The following is a 19,120-nucleotide window of genomic DNA, read 5'->3' as shown; positions in this document are numbered from 1 at the left end:
CTAACAGGGACCCATCTGTCGTCGGAGCTATCTGTCAGGGAGCCGCTGCTGTCATTTGGTTCGTATACTGACCCTGATTCTGCCGGTGAGGCTTCCCCATCGCTCTCACCTGACATGGTCATCATACTGTAAATAGCTTCATCACTGTACGAACGTTTAGACATTTTGGTAACTAAATTTACCCGTACAGTGATGCGACTCACAGGTAATAAAAGCACCTGGTTGTCGAAGACTATTTCAAGCGCTACCAAAAAAACTGCTAATGCTAGCAGGGATCAGGCCTGACTCTGCTAACACAGCGGTTTTGTGTCTTGTGTTTTTTTGTAAGTGACAGTAATCTGTTGATTACTACACTTACCTGGGTGAAAGGGTTAAACGCAGGTGCTGGCAGGAATCAGTGCTGATCGTGCAAACACTGCGTTTTGGGAACCCTAAACTATGGGGGCGCTAGTATAGCTCTGATCAGATCAGATATTGATCTGTTCAAACACTATACTAGAAATGGAAGTGTAGGTGCGTGCGTGTGTGCGTGCGTGCGTGCGTGTGTGGCAATCAAGGGGTTACTTCTAAACTATGCGCTGGGGATCTGGGGGGGGTGGCGGGGACCCTAAACCTCCTTTGGGAAAGAAACTAGCTAGCTAGCACAACCTCAAGTCACAATGACACCAATACAAAATACAGTAAAAACAGTATATTATGTGTGTATTAGTGCTAATGTGACAGAGGGTGTAGGGGTTAACGGGATGTGATCAGGGGGGGATCAGGGGTTTAAATCTTTATTGGAAGGGGCTGGCGGGTATCCTAAGGATAAAAGGAACGGTGGCAAGCGCTAAACCTGGTCACAAGTCACACTTATACAGGTATATAGAAAATGCTATATACTGTATACAGTGTGCGTTGTGGCAGGGGGTGTAGGGGTGATCAGGGGGGGGATCAGGGGATTAAATCTTTATTGGGCGGGTGGGGGGGACCCTAAACCTGCTTGGGACACAAACTTAGTCGCCTGCGCTAATTCTGATCACAATCACACTAATACAAAAATACAAAAACACAGTATATTACGTTTGTATTAGTGCTGATGTGACAGAGGGTGTAGGGGTTAACTAGCGGTGATCAGGAGGGGATCAGGGGGGATCAGGGGCTCAAATCTTTATTAGGGGGGGGTGGCGGGTAATTCAAGTGGAAAAAGGGGGGTCGCAAGCGCTAGACCTGACCACAAATCACACTTATACGGGTATATAGCAAAATGCTATATACTGTATACGGTGTGTGTTATGGCAGGGGGTGTAGGGGTGATCAGGGGGGGGTCAGGGGCTTAAATCTTTATTGGGCGGGTGGCGGGGACCCTAAACCTTCTTGGGACAGAAACTTAGTCGCCTGCGCTAATTCTGATCACAATGACACTAATACAAAAATACAATAACACCGTATATTGCGTTTGTATTAGTGCTGATGTGACAGAGGGTGTAGGGGTTAACGGCGGTGATCAGGGGGGGTTCAGGGGGGATCAGTGGGTTAAATCTTTATTAGGGGGGGGTGGGGGGTAATTTGAGTGGAAAAGGGGGGGTCGCAAGGGCTACACCTGTTCACAAATCACACTTATACAGGTATATAGGTATATGCTATATGCTGTATATAGTGTGTGTTGTGTCAGGTGCTGTAGGGGTTAATTGGGGGGGCGATCGGGGGTGAAATGTGCCTATCTAGCTGTGTGTGATGTGCTTGGTGCAATTACTCACAGTAAGATGTGCTCTCCTCTCACGCTGGATCCGAAAAGACCGTTGGGAGGGGAGGGCACATCTCCTCTAAGCCTGTGTTTACATTTCACAGGCTTAGAGGGAGATCTGATTGGGCAGGACCGATCAACAGGTCCAGACCAAAAATGATTGGCCTGGACCTGATGACTGATCGGTTCTGAACCCAATCGAGTCATCGGCGGCGGCGGCGGGGCGCGGGAGCGCGCACAGGGCCGGCAAAAAGTGCTGACGTAGGCCTACGTCAGTTTGCCTGGCCGGGGCTGAGCGCCGACGTAGATCGTCGTGCGCCGGTCGTTAAGTGGTTAACACCCATTTGGCTTCTTGCTATAACACCTATATGTGTGTATGTGTATAAATACATATAAGTGTGTGTGTATATATACCCCTATACAGAAGTTCAGATGTTTTGCCTGCCTCCAAAGACCCCAAAAAATGCCCCAAAAAAAATGCCTGCTGCAAAAACACACCTGGGCGTTTTTGTAGCTGGCATTTTTTTGGCCATTTTTTGGGCATCTTTGGAGGCAGGCATAACATCAGAACTTCTGTGTAGGGGTATATATACACACACACGTGTATGTATATATACACATACACATATAAAGGTGTGAAAGTAGCAGAACACTATGCTTGAGCTAATGAAATAATTAACACCCATATGGCCTCTCTGCTATCACACCTATATGTGTGTATGTGTATAAATACATATAAGTGTGTGTGTATATATACCCCTATACAGAAGTTCAGATGTTTTGCCTGCCTCCAAAGACCCACAAAAAATGCCCAAAAAAACGCCTGCGCCAAAAAAAACGCCCAGGTGTGTTATTGCAGGCGTTTTTTTTGGGCATTTTTTGGGGGTCTTTTGAGGCAGGCAAAACATCTGAACTTCTGTATAGGGGTATATATACACACACACTTATATGTATTTATACACATACACACATCCAGGTGTGATAGAAGAGAAACCATATGGGTGTTAATTATTTCATTAGCGCAAGCATAGTGTTCTGCTACTTTCACACCTATATATGTGTATGTGTATATATACATATAAGTGTGTGTGTATATATACCCCTACACAGAAGTTCTGATGTTATGACCATCGGTTCAACCCGAACCGTTCGATCATCCCTAATCCACACACACACACAGGTCTAGCGTGCAACCACCATACAACTGCAGACAATAGATTGGCTGATTGGTATGGCCAACAGTTAGATGGTTGTGAATATTGAATCATAATTTCATTGAAAAAAAGTATGCGATAGCAGGTTAAATGTCAGGTCCTGTGCCATTACTTGGATCACCTGCTGGTGGCATTGTTGCTCCTGGAATCGAAGGGCGTAGTTCCGGTGGCCTCCAGCGGGGGTCTCCCAGCATCTGGACTGTACAAGTAATTAGGCTGCACCTGATGTGGACTGCAGGGGGATATATAATTCCCACCCATGGCTGGAGTTCAATGCTTCAGTGTCTTCCTGCAAGCCGTGTCCTTGCCTGAGCCTGATCCTTGTTCCTGATCCTTGTTTCTGTACCTGACCCTGAGACCTGCTCCTGTGACCTGCTTCCAACCCAGCACCAGGCTTATTTCTCCTCTTGTCTCCTGTCCCTGTTCTGACCTTGTCCTGCTCTTTTGTGCTTCTTCCAATTCTATATAATTAGTTATTATTTGGGGTTTTGCACTGTCACATTTATTTGTCACTTTCTTTGTTTATGGTTTACTGGGGTGGGTGTTGCAAGTGTGAAATTTGTCTTAATAAACATATTTTAACATTATTCATTCAGGTTTCCGGTTCCTTAAAGTGTATGTAAACTCTCACATATACCCAGTGAAGTGAACAGCCTCAGATGATACACAGATATGGGACAAATCTCCCTACATAAGTTTTATATGTATTTCTGCTGTCTTCAGATTTCTACACTGTTTAGAAAGTGAAAACTGTGTTAGAATTTTTTCTTCCTGTTCCAGCACTGGATGTGGAGTCTTAGCATACACTGTGTGACAGCTGATTGGAGGAAAGGCACACACCCCCCTCCACATAGGCAGAGGAAGGAAGAAACATGCAGAGCTGTGCTGCGAATAGACCAGCTCACTGCCAATCTATCTCTATGCACCCACCCCAACACAAATTTCCAGCTGATTCTATCTACTGTGTCTGAGAACTTGTCAGATGTTATCATGCTGGGAGGAATGGAGCAGCAGAAAGATATGGGATTTAGGGCTTTGGAGAGAGATAAGAAAACACTACAGATATATGTGCCAAGGTCTAAATTAAAGAATGGGGTTTACATCCACTTGTTACAATCACCCTTGCTGGATGCCTGTATGTGGTATCCTTGGCACTAAAAAAAGACAGATAATTATAGCTGAGACTCTAATGAAGTATACAGTATTGTGTCCTGCAATATTAAGTAATAGCTGCATCTATACTGTATTAACATATTGGTTTTGGGAGCTCCCTTTGCATAATGTGAATTAATAATGAGGCATTTCGTTGCCTGTTGGTTTAACCATTGTACCAATAATAAATGGTCTGCTGTCTTGTCTTTTAAGGCAAAAAGTTGTGGAAAATGGCCCATCAAGTGGTATGCACCAGAATGTATATACTTCTTAAAATTCTCAAGCAAAAGTGATGTATGGAGTTTTGGAGTGCTTATGTGGGAGGCATATTCCTATGGTCAAAAGCCATACAAAGTAAGTCATGAAGCTCATTTTTTTGTAATTAGATGTTAAAAAAACATTGACATATAAGTTAATATGTTCCAAATCACTAACTACATGCATCTGTACATTTCAGCACAGCAACTCCAACTGAAAACAAGCAGACAAAATAGTTTCCTTAAAACAACCCTGTCGCTATAGTCAAGAAATTCAAATTAAGTAATACCCATTAGAGATGTTAGTAAAAACTTACCGATAAAGTTGCCTGCGCCGCTAAACTCTGCTTTGATACAGAAATCTTCTGTCAAAGTCTGCACTTAAGCCAACACTTCTGGGAGTGTGGATCCCCTTGGTCCCCCCACAGCTCTGACTGGTTTCTTTCTTTGACCTCCCCTATTACAAGATACAGTAGTAATGTGGAGGTAATCAGGAGGAACCAGTCAGAGCTGTGGGGGACCCAGGAGATCAACACTCCTGGAAGTGTTGTATTTATTGTAGACTTTCTCAGCATCAGAACCCTGTTCAGTGGTGTAGGCTGCAGTAATAACATTTACTGACATCTTTTTCAGTGTTGATTTCAAGACAATAGAGCATGTGTAACAAATGTGTACAATGATTCAATCCAGCCTCTAAGGCCTCTTGCACATGATACTCCTGTTTGAGCATCTACTTTTTCAGACTTTTTATTTGTATGTATTTGCGCAATTTTACGCATATTTTCACATATATGCGTTTGCGTTATTTCGCACACAAGAACTTATTCTCACGTTCTTGTTCTGCACAATATGTAAATGGATATTCACACATTTGTGCGCAGTTGCATGCATGGGGTGTAAATTACTTACCAAAAAAGCAGATATTTCTATATTTCTTTTTACTGAAGAATGCACGGTGCTTGTTTACACACCTGCGTGCGTAGGCACATTACAATAATTGGCTTTATTTTAGCTGCAGTGTGCAAGAGGCCTAAAACATGGTTTGGATGTCTTTGAGCAGCCTAGGCTGTTACCTTAACCAAATTACACCTAGTTAAAACAGGCCATCTCCACGGGGTAATTTGTATAGCACATGTTTATATGGTTATGAAGAACTTTTCATCTCTAGGGTGGAAGAGCTTGTATAAAACTTTAGTGAAGCTTTAGCAAGCACAATTGTTTTTTTTATAAATGCCCAAAGTAAACTGAGCTCCAGAACGTTGTTCCATCATTTTTTGAATGAAAAGATTATTTTCTCTTTAGATAGATGAGGAGGTGCAGTTATTAGCTAGTGGTAATAAGAAAGGAAACAGTGAAATGTATGTGGAATGTCTTAGGGCTCACACACATCTCAAAGAAGCTGCTACGAGAATCTTTTGAGGTTTTTTGAGGTCTCATTTATTCTTCTTTGAAACTCCCCTCCATATTAGCCAATGTGACCATGCACACTATGGCTTTTTCAGGAGTCTCCAGGCATATGCTCTTACAGGCAGAAACCTCCCCACCAAACCCACGTTTTTGAGAGGATACTCGCTTTCCGGCTGCCAAACTGCGTACCTGTACATCATTTGAATTCAAGTGGCATCTCCCGGTACAGTTTTTTCGAGCCAGTGGTCTTCTCTCTTGTAATAACAACCAATGCGGCTAAGTAGCCGCTCCACTTTTATTACAAGCGGCGGGAGGGGACGTCCCCTGCCTCCCGTCGCCTTCTGATGCTTGAACAGGTTCTCCAATCTCACCGTGAGACCCGGGCGACCAGCCGGCATGTGCGCTGGCTGGCTGGAGACCCGAACAAAGCAAGAATCAGCTTTGGTCAGGTGTTGGATATGGCAACCTGGAAGCAACGTCATGACATCACTTCTGTTTTACTGGAACCTTAAAGGCACCAGTTTTAAAAAAGCAAAAGCATTAAAAAATGCAGATCTTGGCGTTTTGAATGCTTTCAAGTGCAAAGGAAGGATCTGGGGTCTTATAGACCCCAGATCCCTCTATAAAGAGTACCTGTCATATGCCTATTGCTGTGACAGCAATAGAAGTGATCCAAAACATTTTTTACAGCAACAATATAAAAATAAAAAAATATATAAATTAATAATAAAAAAATAATAATTTAAGTGCCTCTTTCCCCCGTGCTAGCGCGCAAAGACGAACGCATGCATCAGTCTCAAATGCTCGCAAACCGGGATCGCCCCACATATGTGAGGCATCACCATGAACGTCAGATCATGCGCAGTAATTATAGCACTAGACCTCCTCTGTACATCTAAAGTGGTAAACTGTAAAGGCTTTTGAAACGTTGCAAATGGATATTATACGTTACACCGTTTGTCGCTGATGTGCAGGTGTGCGCATTTTTAAAGTGTGACATGTTTGGTATCTATTTACTTGGCGTGACATCATCTTTTATATTTTACAAAAAAATAGGTTAACTTTTGTGGTTTTTTTTGCATTAGGATTTAAAAAAGTATTTTTTCACAAAAAACTGCTGTGCAAATACCGTGTGACATAAAAAATGCAAAATCCACCAATTTATTCTCTAGAGCCTCTGCTTTAAAAAATATATACTGTTTGGGGGTTCTAACTAATTTCTTAACAAAAAAATAGATTTTAATATGTAAACATAAAGTGGCAGAAAATGCATGGTCTTCAAGGAATTGATAAGGAACTGATCACTGCCCTGCATCAGGTGAGGGCAGTGGGGGGGGGGGGGGGGGGGGGGTTATTTACCTAAAGTGGAAAGTACAAAATCTGGTGCAACTCTGCATAGAAACCAATCAACTTCCAAGTTTTATTGCCAAAACTAAAAAATGCTGAATTAGGAAGCTGATTGGCTTCCATGCACAGTTGCACCAGCTGTGTATGGTAGCCAATCTCCCTCAGTATGAAAATGTTTTTTTTTTTTTTTTTAAGTAACTAGTTGGACCTAGGTGCTATTTTAGAATATGTTTGCTGAGCATCTATTTCCATTAAATGCAGGTTCAGTTGAAAGGTCATAAATACAATATTCTATTTAGTGTGTATAACTTATAAAATATACTTTGCTAGGGAATGAAAGGTGGAGAGGTGACTCAGATGATTGAAACTGGAAAACGTTTGGATTCTCCGTCCAGGTGTCCACCTGAATTATATGAAATAATGAAATTATGCTGGACATACAAGTGAGTATGGAGCTTTTATGTTTCATTCTAAAGAATAAGATGACACTGGAATTTCTGGTACAGAGGTGGGTTGACAAGCAAACTGCAGTATAGAATTCATTTATTAGCTTCCTGCCCACAGTCTCTAATATTCCCCTGCAAGATGTACTGTGCTGGGGGAATGTTAATCTACAGCACATTCAAGTAGTGACAGATAGGAACCGACATTGTGTGCAACTGCTAGCTGTCAAATCTGACTGTCAATGATAATATAAGCCTTATAGTATGCAATCCAAAACAAGAAAAAGGGGGACAATAACTATAATGTTATTAAATGTACCACATCCTAAATTTAATATACTGTATGTAAAGGAGCCCTAACAAATAAAAACTACAAGACTTTAGAGGTACCAAGACATCACTGTATTAAGTAATATCATATGTTTTTATTTATCATTAAAATAATAAGGATAAAACACTTGTAATTTGCTGTTCCACATACATATATAAACTTGGTATACATCAATCCACCCCAGATATCTCAATACCAGTAAAACCTTGGATTTAGAGTAACTTGGTTTGAGAGTGTTTTGCAAGACAAGCTAACATTTTTTTATAAATTTTGACTTGATAAACAAGCGATGTTTTGATATACAAGTAGCGTCACAACTTAGTATAAAAGAGAAGAGAGGCGCCTCTAAGTGTAGCAATATGGTTACATTTAATGAAGGTACAACATTTAGCAACTCACATGGTTGATGATTAAAACAGGCACATCTAAGTATGCAGGCATTTGGCGTAAAGCTGTCCACATAGACCATCCCCCTGCCCCACCATCAGCATCATCCTTTACACGCTGCGCCCCACGCGCGTTTCAAGCCTCGCTTTCAGATCGCTCAAATGCAGGGTAGTCTTCCCATTCACGATTACAGACTGCTGGTGGTGCGGAGGATGGTCAATGTGGACAGCTTTATCCCGGAGCCCTGCATACTTAGATGTGCCTCTTTTAATCATCAACCATGTGAGTTGCTAAGTGTTGAACCTTCATTAAATATAACCATATTGCTACAATTAGAGGTGCCTCTCTTCTCTTTTATACAATATAGCTCCTGCTGGATTTTGTTTGTAATCCCCTTGGGAAGGCTGCATATTGTGGATGGACATTTTATGGTTACACAACCTATCACATTGCTATAATCGTTTTATATGGACTACAAACTGAAGGCTTTATGAATAAATGGTTGTGGAACGAAACAGTAATCTGCAATGCAAATCACAACATATTTGTAACATATAGGGGGTTGAGAGAGTGTACAATCTGGTGCAGCTATGCATACAAACCAATCAACTTCCAGCTTTTTCCGTCAAAGCTTAATTTAACAAGCTGAAGTTAGAAGCTGATTGGCTACCATGCACAGCTGCACCAGATTTTGCATTCTCCGGTTTTGGTAAATAAGCCCCATAGTGTCAAAGAATAGCATACAATTTTGTATAGGGGTCAACAGACTTTCCTCCTGATCATCAGTAACCCATTAAGACAGCCCTCAAAAATTCCACTTGCCTGCTCGCATTTTGCGAGTGGATTGATAAGCAGGGCGAGTAAGAACAGGGCTGTACTGTAGGGGGAATATGCAGCTCCTCCCTTCAGCCTGACTCCCCTGTCACAAGGCTGTGTGTGTGTGTTTCATAGCCCAGTGAGCAGCACCCCCTCCAGGAATGGGAGAGGCTGCATCTGTTCTGCCTTCTCCCGCCCCCTCTCTCTCTCTCCCTGTGCCCGCCCACACACTCAATACAGCCCGTGCGTGCTGTCTGTGAAGGAGGTGTGTGGGTGGGAAAGTTTCATTAGCAGCCAGCAGCTACATTGTGAACTGAGAGTAAGATGAGCAGTGGGACCGAACTTACTCCTCCCTACCCTGTCACCCCCCTTTGTCCCTGTCATCACCCTCTGTCCCTGTCATCACCCCCTCTGTCCCTGTCATCTTCCCCCCTCTGTCCCTGTCACCCCCCTCCACCTCCCCCCCTCTGTCCCTGTCATCACCCCCCCTGTCCCTGTCATCACCTTCCCCTGTCCCTGTCATCACCCCCCTCTGTCCCTGTCCCCTCTCTCTGTGTCACCCCCCTCTCTCCCTCCGTGTCACCCCCCCCTCCATGTCAGCCCCCTCTCTCCCTTCCTCTCTCCCTCCGTTTCACCCCCTCTCTCTGTCACCCCCCTCTCTCCCTCTCTCTGTGTCACCCCCCTCTCTCCCTCTCTTCATGTCATCTCCCTCTCTCTGTGTCCCCCCCTTTGCCTCTCTCCATGTCAGCCCCCTCTCTCTCCCTGTGTAACGCTCCTTGCGTTTCTTATAAGGTGTGGATTTTCAGCTGCAGAAGTAGTTCCACGTCAGTAGTCATGTAGGAGATATGCTGAGATACCAATCCCAACCTCAATGACTCATCATGTATGGAAGGTCTTATTTCAGCAAGTAAATACACACAGTAATTAAGCTGGTTCCTAGTGTGACTTTATATACATGTGGTAAGACAATGATAAAGGTCTTAGGGATAGGTTTGAGTGGAAGTGGTAGGTGACAGACACTTGAGGTGAGACAGTGCAGATGGATGCAGGAAGGGTTAGCGATCATGTATGATAACAGATGACAGAGTAGCAGGTGCATACAGGAGAGATCAACCCAGTGCAGGAAATAGTAGCAGTAGCCTCAAGAGCTAGCAATCTAGTTATGCAGATGTAAAAGACAGTCCTTGCTATGCAGAGCTAAATAGTGTAAGCCTAGTACAAGTCTATAGAGATTTCCCCTGTGGGGTACTTAGCACTAATAGCGATAGCCGAAGGATCGCTCAGGAGATGCGGATGATCCAGTAGCAGGATGCAGGGATCAGCGCAGCGAGGTTCGTCAGCGAGGAGAGCTTGCAAGCATGGAAGCTTCAAGCAAGATTAGTATCCAGGTACTGGTGTTTGAACGAACACATGTGAGTGAGAACCGACGCCCTAAATAGCCATCTAGTCCGGCGCTGGGTGATGACAGCTTCAGCCTTAAAGGGAAACACACCTATATGTGTTTCTTCTGTCTAGGTAGATGGAAATCACCCGGAATAAATGTGATAGGAGGCACTGAGAGTGCCAGAACCTTACACCCTGTCACCCCCCCTCTGTCCCTGTCAACCCCCTGTCCCTGTTATCCCCCCTGTCCTTGTCACCTCCTGTCTTTCCCTGTCACCCCCCCCTCTGTCCCTGTCATCTTCCCCCCTCTGTCATCGTCCCCCCTCTGTCTCTGTCATCTTCCCCCCTCTGTCCCTGTCATCTTCCCCCCTCTGTCCCTGTCATCTTCCCGTCTGTCCCTGTCACCCCTTCTCACTCTCTCACTCTCCCTGTCACCCCCTCTCTCTCTCTGTGTCACCCCTTCCTTCTCTCTCTCCGTTTCACCCTCTCTCTCTCTCTCTCTCTCTGTCACCCCCCTCTCTATCTCTCTACCTCTCTCTTTGTTACCCCCTCTCTCTCCCTGTCACCCCTCTCTCTCTCTCCCTGTCACCCCCCCTTCCTCCCTGTCACCCCCTCTCTCTCTCCCTCCCTGTCACCCCCTCTCTCTCCCTCCCTGTCACCCCCTCTCTTTCCCTCCATGTCTCCCCCTCTCTCCCTCCGTGTCGCCCCCCCCCCTCTCTCCCTCCGTGTCACCCCCCTCTCTCCCTCTGTGTCACCCCCTCCTCTCTCCCTCTGTGTCACCCCCCCCTCTCTCCCTCCGTGTCACCCCCCTTTCTCTCCCTCCATGTCACCCCCCCTCTCCCTATCTCTGTGTCACCCCCTCTCTCCCTCTCTCTGTGTCACCTCCTCTCTCCCTCTCTCTGTGTCACCTCCCTCTCTCCCTCTCTTCGTGTCATCTCCCTCTCTCCCTCTCTTCGTGTCATCTGCCTCTCTCCGTGTCAGCCCCCTTTCCCTCTCTCCGTGTCAGCCCCTTTGCCTCTCTCCCTGTCACCCCCTTTGCCTCTCTCAGTGTCAGCCCCCTCTCTCTCCCTGTCACCCCCTTTGCTTCTCTCTGTGTCAGCCCCCTCTCTCTCCCTGTCACCCCCTTTGCCTCTCTCCATGTCACCCCCCCTCTCTCCCTCCGTGTCACCCTCCCCCCCTCTCCCTCCATGTCACCCCCCTCTCTCCCTCCGTGTCACCCCCATTTCTCTCCCTCCGTGTCACCCCCTCTCCCTATCTCTGTGTCACCCCCCCTCTCTCCCTCTCTCTGTGTCACCCCCCTCTCTCCCTCTCTTCGTGTCATCTCCCTCTCTCCCTCTCTTCGTGTCATCTGCCTCTCTCTGTGCCAGCCCCCTTTCCCTCTCTCCGTGTCAGCCCCTTTGCCTCTCTCCCTGTCACCCCCTTTGCCTCTCTCCGTGTCAGCCCCCTCTCTCTCCCTGTCACCCCCTTTGCCTCTCTCCATGTCAGCCCCCTCTCTCTCCCTGTCACCCCCTCTCTCTGTCAACCCTCCCTTGTCTCTCTCTGTCAAACCCCCTCTCTCTCTCTGTTGAACCTCTCTCCCTCCGTGTCACCCCCCTCTCTCCCTCCGTGTCATCCTCCCCCCCTCTCCCTCCATGTCACCCCCCTCTCTCCCTCCGTGTCACCCCCCTTTCTCTCCCTCCGTGTCACCCCCCATCTCCCTCTCTCTGTGCCACCCCCCTCTCTCCCTCTCTCTGTGTCACCCCCCTCTCTTCGTGTCATCTCCCGCTCTCCCTCTCTTCATGTCATCTCCCTCTCTCCGTGTCAGCCCCCTTTCCCTCTCTCCGTGTCAGCCCCTTTGCCTCTCTCCCTGTCACCCCCTTTGCCTCTCTCCGTGTCACTCCCTTTACCTCTCTCCGTGTCAGCCCCCTCTCTCTCCCTGTCACCCCCTCTCTCTTTCAATCCCCCCCTTGTCTCTCTCTGTCAAACCCCCTCTCTCTCTGTTGAACCCTCTCTCTCTCGGTTGTTGTTGTTGTTAATATTTATTTTTGTAACTTAATTCTGAATAAAACATTTAACAGTGTAATTTTATGAGATATTTTACGAGGGCATGTTTAGGGGTGGAGCAGGGTAGGGTTTGGGTGGGGCAACAAGTGGCGAGTAACTCTTAAGGCCTGGCTAGTAGCTCAGGACTTGAAATTTTGAGCCCTGCATTAAGACATATTGTAATACAGGAAAGTGCGGTCAGAGGAAAGCTCATATGCATCGCATCCCTTAAATATTTAACAGGAGACAGAAAAAGAAGTGCTCCTATTGGGAGCTGGGGTCTTTAAATTGTCAGTAACAGAGAATCATAGCATCAATTAAATCTCATATGTTTTATTTGAATCAATTTTTAAAAAGCTTAATCAAAAAACAAAAAATGTATACAGTAAACAAACACAAAATCATCATTTTAAAATTACTAGATCAATTCATTTTGGTTTTTACAAACGTGAACAGTAGCTGGTAATAGGTATGGAGTGATAATCCTAACATGTTTCACCAATTTTTAAGCTTCTTAAGGAGATATTAGTCATCACACCTAAGTAAATTGAAATATAGTCATAAGTAGATGGAGAATAAAAATACATGTATTTAAAATAGCATTACCAAAACAGTTGGCATTGCAAGATCAAAACACTCCAAAGGTAGTAAATGTTAAAGGATTAGTCCAGGTAAAACCTAACTAATGCTAAACCTTCTCTTTGCCACATTCTAACCCTAATCTATCTAACCCTGTAAAGCAAAAATTACTGTACTTACTTATTCTGCAGCCCATCCAGTCCGGTCCCAGCATTAGCTGTAAACAGCGGCTTTAGCGTAGAGGAGGATGCAGGAGAGGCAGCCAACAACGGAAGCCTCATAGTAAGTCTATGGTTGACGTCACTTCCCAGCCATTTCACAACCGTTGTCGGTCCTCTCCTGCACACAGCTTCCCCTGCTGGAGACTGGACCTGATCGGCTGCAGAATAGGTAAGTACAGCGATTTTTGCTTTACAGGGTTGGATAGATTAGGGTTAGAATGTGGCACAGAGTAGGTTTAGCATTAGTTAGGTGTTTCCTGGACTTATCCTTTAATATTCAGCCCCATGAAAAATACATAGAAAGTACATTCAGATAATACCTTTGCGAAATGGTGGGGGCATCTTACAAATAAGTTATGTTTGTACGTATAATCATCCAGAAATCTAAAGTTGGCACCAAGGTCCACAGATCAAAGTGCAGGGTTCAACAATACAGGGAAGAAAAACATATCAAACACCGCAAAATTATGTACTGGTATGCTGGCAGAAGGAGGAGTAAATCAGATTAGTAGCAACTGAAAGATGTGTGAAAATCCAATTTTTCATAGAGGACCCCAAAACAAGAGGGACAACAAACAGTGTGGGGAAAGAAGGCATCAGCCATCAACCCACACTAAGAAAAAATGATTAGGGATGATAGGGATAAGAGAAGCAAATAAGGAAGTTGAATGGATACAGAAGCAAAAAGCAACAGCAACATCCAATACCTGTGGCTCTCTGTTAGCCAAAGACAGGCAATCCTTTATTTCAATCCACCCAAGGGACAGCTACAAGCTGTATGATCACCTCACAGAGCTAGGGTGGAGAAATGGAGCATATAAGTAGTTCACACATCAAAAAACTAAGCTAAGCGATTTCAAATAGTTTCCTTTATTTGCTGCTGCATCCATTCACACCTGCTACAATGATTGCCAATGATTGCCACAGCTTCCCCACCGTTCAAATCAGCCCCTAAATTACTTCTCCCGACAAGCAGACCCGGCCATGATGAGGCAGGGTGCCAGGGTGATGTCATGTAATGGCTATGCCCCATAGCTATATAGGAACTGTCAGACACCGGAGCTCACTGAATGGCGGGACAGCAGGACAAGGCGGTTGGAGCTACGATGGGGGACATTCCTCATTTTAAAACAGGACTTGTCAAAAACTGTCTCTTGTATTTTGTAACATTACACTGCTTTTTTTTGGTGCATGGGTAGGGGTACAATGTACTCTATACTCATTCACATAGGGGGGGCCAGATTCGAATAAGCTCCCTGCCCGCAGACCCCCACAACCACCGGCCAGGGTTGTGGGGAAGAAGCCCTTGTCCCCATCAACATGACCCAGAGCACCCACCTCCCCCTATGTTGAGGGCATGTGGCCTGGTATGGTTCAGGAGGGGGGGCTACTCGCTTGTCCCCCCTTCCCTGACATGCCAGGCTGCATGCTCAGATAAGGGGATAAGGGTCTGTTATGGATTGGGGGGGCTCATGCCGTTTTTTTTTTTTTTTTTTTGTGAGGTTTATCCTCAAAATCCATACCAAAGGGTCTGGTATGGTCTTTGGGGGGGAGGAAGGTGGTCCCCAATCCATTTTTTTTTTTTTTTAATTTTGTCATTGTGTTTTCCTTCAAGATCTATACCAGACCCAGACTCCACACCATTTTTTATTTTTTTATTTTATAAGTTTGGTGTGAGGTTTTATACATGCCAGAGCCAAAGGAATTGTATTGATTGATCAAAGTACAAATCGCAATCATCTCAAAGTCGGATCAAAATCGGATCCCGTTCATTGAAGTCGCGTGGAAGTCGGACCTAAAGTCGTAGGGCAAAAGTCAGTTCGGTAGTCTTGTGTGACTTCCGTGTTGGATCAGTGTGAACATAGCCTTAGGGAGATTTACCCTTTCTATGTGTCCTGTTTACCATTATCATTGAAAGTGAAATGAAAAGAAAATCCCAAATTTTGGCTTGTTCCCAGAAAGGTTAGAGGGGAAATCCTCCAATGGGGACACTAGTTCTGGTGGCCTGAGGCTCACAAGGGACGCCCTTAATTTGTTGGGATTTCATCTCACTTTCTGTTTGGCTACAGAAAAGGAGGTGAAGAGAAATCTCTCCAATGAGACACAAATGGTGGAAAAAAAATCTGACAGGGGTTATAACCCTCCCTCACTCTATTCAAAATGGGAAAAAAAGTTTTCCTATAGTTCTACTTTAACAATGAATGTATAACTAAGCGTATCACAATTGATTTTGATTTTAAATATACAAGTGAGTCTCTCTGTAATACTTTCACTTGACAAAGTTTTTTTTTTTTTTTTTTTTACAGCATTGAAGAACGCCCCAAATTTTCCAGTGTTGAACTTAAACTCCGCAACTATTACTACGATATTGCCCAGTAAATGTCTTCTGCAATCATTTTTTTTTTTTTTAGTAAATAGATGCAGTTTCAAGACAATCATATCTTTTTGGTTTGTTTTAGAATGTCAATTTCATTTATGCACATTTTCTGTATGTTGTATATATCCCTTGCTGTATGGTACGTCTTTGCTATTCGGAATTTGTTTACAAAGCCTAGTTGCAAATAACACAGGGTATTTAGTATATATTTCATTTTGTTTTTTTATTAAGTCACTTAAAATAAAGATATTGGAAAACTGAATGTGATTTACTTGTACTCAAAATTAGATGCATTATGTCTATTAAACCTATAATTCAAGTTTGCCACATAAGTCACTAGTCATATACATTTTCTCAGCCTACTTAACAAGAAGAAGAAGCTGCCAACTCCAAAATCTATATTGAAATCTTTATTGCTACATATGAGTAAGTTAAAAAAAAAAAAAAAAGTAGCTAACTCGTTTCAGCAGTATAGCCCCTTGATCACAGCATATGATTATGCTGTAATCAAGGCTATACTTCCCAAACGCATTGGCCTTTTTTTAACTCACTTGTTTGTAGTAATAAAGGTTTTGATATGGATTTTGGAGTTTCCGGATTCTTCTCTTGTTAAGTATTATGTATCATGGATGGAGGCTATGTGAGCCAGAGCACCTGTGGTTTGACTATTCTTTTGATTCATGAGTGGACTCCCCACTATGAGCCCCGCACCAACTGAAAAGGAACCCCTTAGCTTCAGAATCTGGTCTTTTGCAATTTCCACTACTCACAAAGCCTTTCAAATATCTAATATCTGCATATGTAGTAATACAGTGTCACCACAAGATGGCCCTTGTGGACACTTTGTGTATATGTGCCACGTCCCAATTAATTAAATATGGAAAAAATAGCTATTGCTAGAAGTGGACTTTTTCGGCACAGTAATTGACACTAATGTCATAAAAATTAATATTTTATTGGTAATTCATTAAAAAAGTTTTGTAGATATACATACATCACAATAGTACACATAGATGTATTGTAATTGAGCTAAAAACAGATCATAACTTTACAATCATAATAGTGTGGATATCCCTCAATCACCGCTATAATTTATGATGATCCTATGAGAACCTGATACTTAATTATAGATCATGGTAAATGCAGGTGTGTATCCGGTGTTGAGGGAGCCAATGTAGTATGGATTTCCTCTACATGTTTCACGTTCGATCTAACGCTTCTTCAGGAGGATATGATAAGTAAAAACATTTTTTATATAAGATCTTAAGAAAACAGAGGAGAAGTGCATGAGTACCATACAACATATCCTACGTTTATACAATCCATCATAGGGCATAACTAAAAAGCCCATCTATTCGTATTCCTTCAATATTGCTCAATATGTTGTGACAATACGTGAAAAGAAAGTTTATTTGCTTACCAATGTAAGGTATGTGAATCCCAATGACAACAGGTCACGGTATGGACTCAAATTAGACCATTTGTATCTGCAGTGCTGAATGAATGGACATCCAGAGCTATAAGTAGATAGAGGTGGGAGGGCATTTAAAGAAAGTATATTCTTTGTCTTTTACAATTCCAATAGGCAAGAAATCTATTATATTTATGCACCATCTATAAAATAGACGATCCAATAAAATAGTAATATATTGATCAGATTGTATCAGAAAAAAGGATACATAAGAAACACAACACTGTTCTCTGCTATCTTACCTATAATATACTCTTTAATTAGGGACGTTTATTCACATGGAGAGTAGTCAGTTTATGCAAGCAATTTTGTATACTTCAACAACTTGGATACTTGATAGTATATATTTGTCCTGTTCTAGAAGAGAGATATGCAGTGTACTATATATATATAAGATGCATATATAGCAACGCCCCAAAATAGGGTACCGCTATAATATAGTGAGAATTATGTATATTTATTCATATGTATATATAGGCATAATTAGCACATGTATATTCAATTAAAATACCTGCCCGGTGTGGAGTGTAATTACTCCCCCAGCCCTTGGAACATAGGACAATGTTTGAACGTTCAATGAAAATGTCAGTATTTATCTGGATATGTCTATTGTAGTTCCACAGGACCATCCATGGTACAAGAACCGCACCTGCGACACTGTAAGAATGAATAATAGTACTGTCACTATCTCCATATAGTTAATTGTTTGCTTAATATAATAGAATTTAGGCACAGATGGGAGATACAATTATTCTCTGATCTGGCCCCTAGATGGCGATCTCTATTTAAATTGGTTTGCATGTAGCTTACCTTGTGTGCAGTGTTTGCGAGAGCTAGCCTAGTCCCATGGAGCAGAGGAATGGTTGTATCCCTGTTGTCAGTCAGGCAGACTGAAGCGTCTGCCTGGCTGCTTAAATGTCCTCCAACTGTGTGATGTTTCCTGCTGGTGGGCGTGTTGACGTCACACAGCCCGGCTGAAGGGTGCCTCCCAGCCGATCGCCGCCACTGCGCATGTGTGTACATGCCATTCGGGATCAGGAGGGAGAGCACGTCTGAGATGTGGGTGGAGACACAACATGTGTCCATCCCGATGGTCAGATCCAGACTGGCGCCGCCTACTACACCCCGGATGTGACAATTGCGGTAGTGTCACCGCAATCATCCCGGATCGCATCCAGGGAATAAGTAGAACAGAGAGGGAATGGACGGGGGAAAGAAAAATGGCGCTGGGCCAGAACATATTGAGCAATATTGAAGGAATACGAATAGATGGGCTTTTTAGTTATGCCCTATGATGGATTGTATAAACTTAGGATATGTTGTATGGTACTCATGCACTTCTCCTCTGTTTTCTTCAGATCTTATATAAAAAATGTTTTTACTTATCATATCCTCCTGAAGAAGCGTTAGATCGTTCGCGAAAAACATGTAGAGGAAATCCATACTACAGTGGCTCCCTCAACACCGGATACACACCTGCATTTACCATGATCTATAATTAAGTATCAGGTTCTCATAGGATCATCATAAATTATAGCGGTGATTGAGGGATATCCACACTATTATGATTGTAACGTTATGATCTGTTTTTAGCTCAATTACAATACATTTATGTGTACTATTGTGATGTATGTATATCTACAAAACTTTTTTAATGAATTACCAATAAAATATTAATTTTTATGACATTAGTGTCAATTACTGTGCCGAAAAAGTCCACTTCTCTAGCAATAGCTATTTTTTCCATATTTAATATCTGCATATCTTGCATATGATTTGAAACTGGACTTGCGTTAACGGACGTTGCGTAAACAGAAATGAAATGAGCACTCTATACAGTACCAAGCACGCACTGATGGCATAACCTCTTTGTAAAATTCTGCCAAAGACAGCAAAGAGAATGTCCTTTTTGATACGTTTCACCCCTTAATTGCTCCTTTCCACATAAATCCATTAGAATGCAAGGCAGCTTTAAGCATGTCAAATA

General features: G+C 43.5%; 1 protein-coding gene across 4 annotated transcripts in view; it reads left to right on the top strand.

Moving 5' to 3' along the window:
• SYK (spleen associated tyrosine kinase) overlaps positions 1-16,028 on the top strand; it is a 181,140-nt gene extending 165,112 nt beyond the window's left edge. For all 4 annotated transcript variants that reach the window (XM_082260428.1, XM_082260426.1, XM_082260427.1 and 1 more), the window contains 3 exons: positions 4,306-4,446; positions 7,434-7,546; positions 15,592-16,028. In XM_082260428.1, coding sequence (XP_082116554.1) covers positions 4,306-4,446; positions 7,434-7,546; positions 15,592-15,664 — 327 coding nt within the window. In that variant the 3' untranslated portion in view covers positions 15,665-16,028. The remainder of the gene's footprint in view (positions 1-4,305; positions 4,447-7,433; positions 7,547-15,591) is intronic.
• The last annotated feature ends 3,092 nt before the right edge of the window (positions 16,029-19,120 follow it).

Source organism: Pelophylax lessonae, assembly GCF_965119305.1.
Source record: "Pelophylax lessonae genome assembly, chromosome: 1".
NCBI lineage: Eukaryota > Metazoa > Chordata > Amphibia > Anura > Ranidae > Pelophylax > Pelophylax lessonae.
The sequence above is the reverse complement of the archived record's forward strand: the minus strand, read 5'-3'. Positions and strand labels throughout refer to the sequence as shown.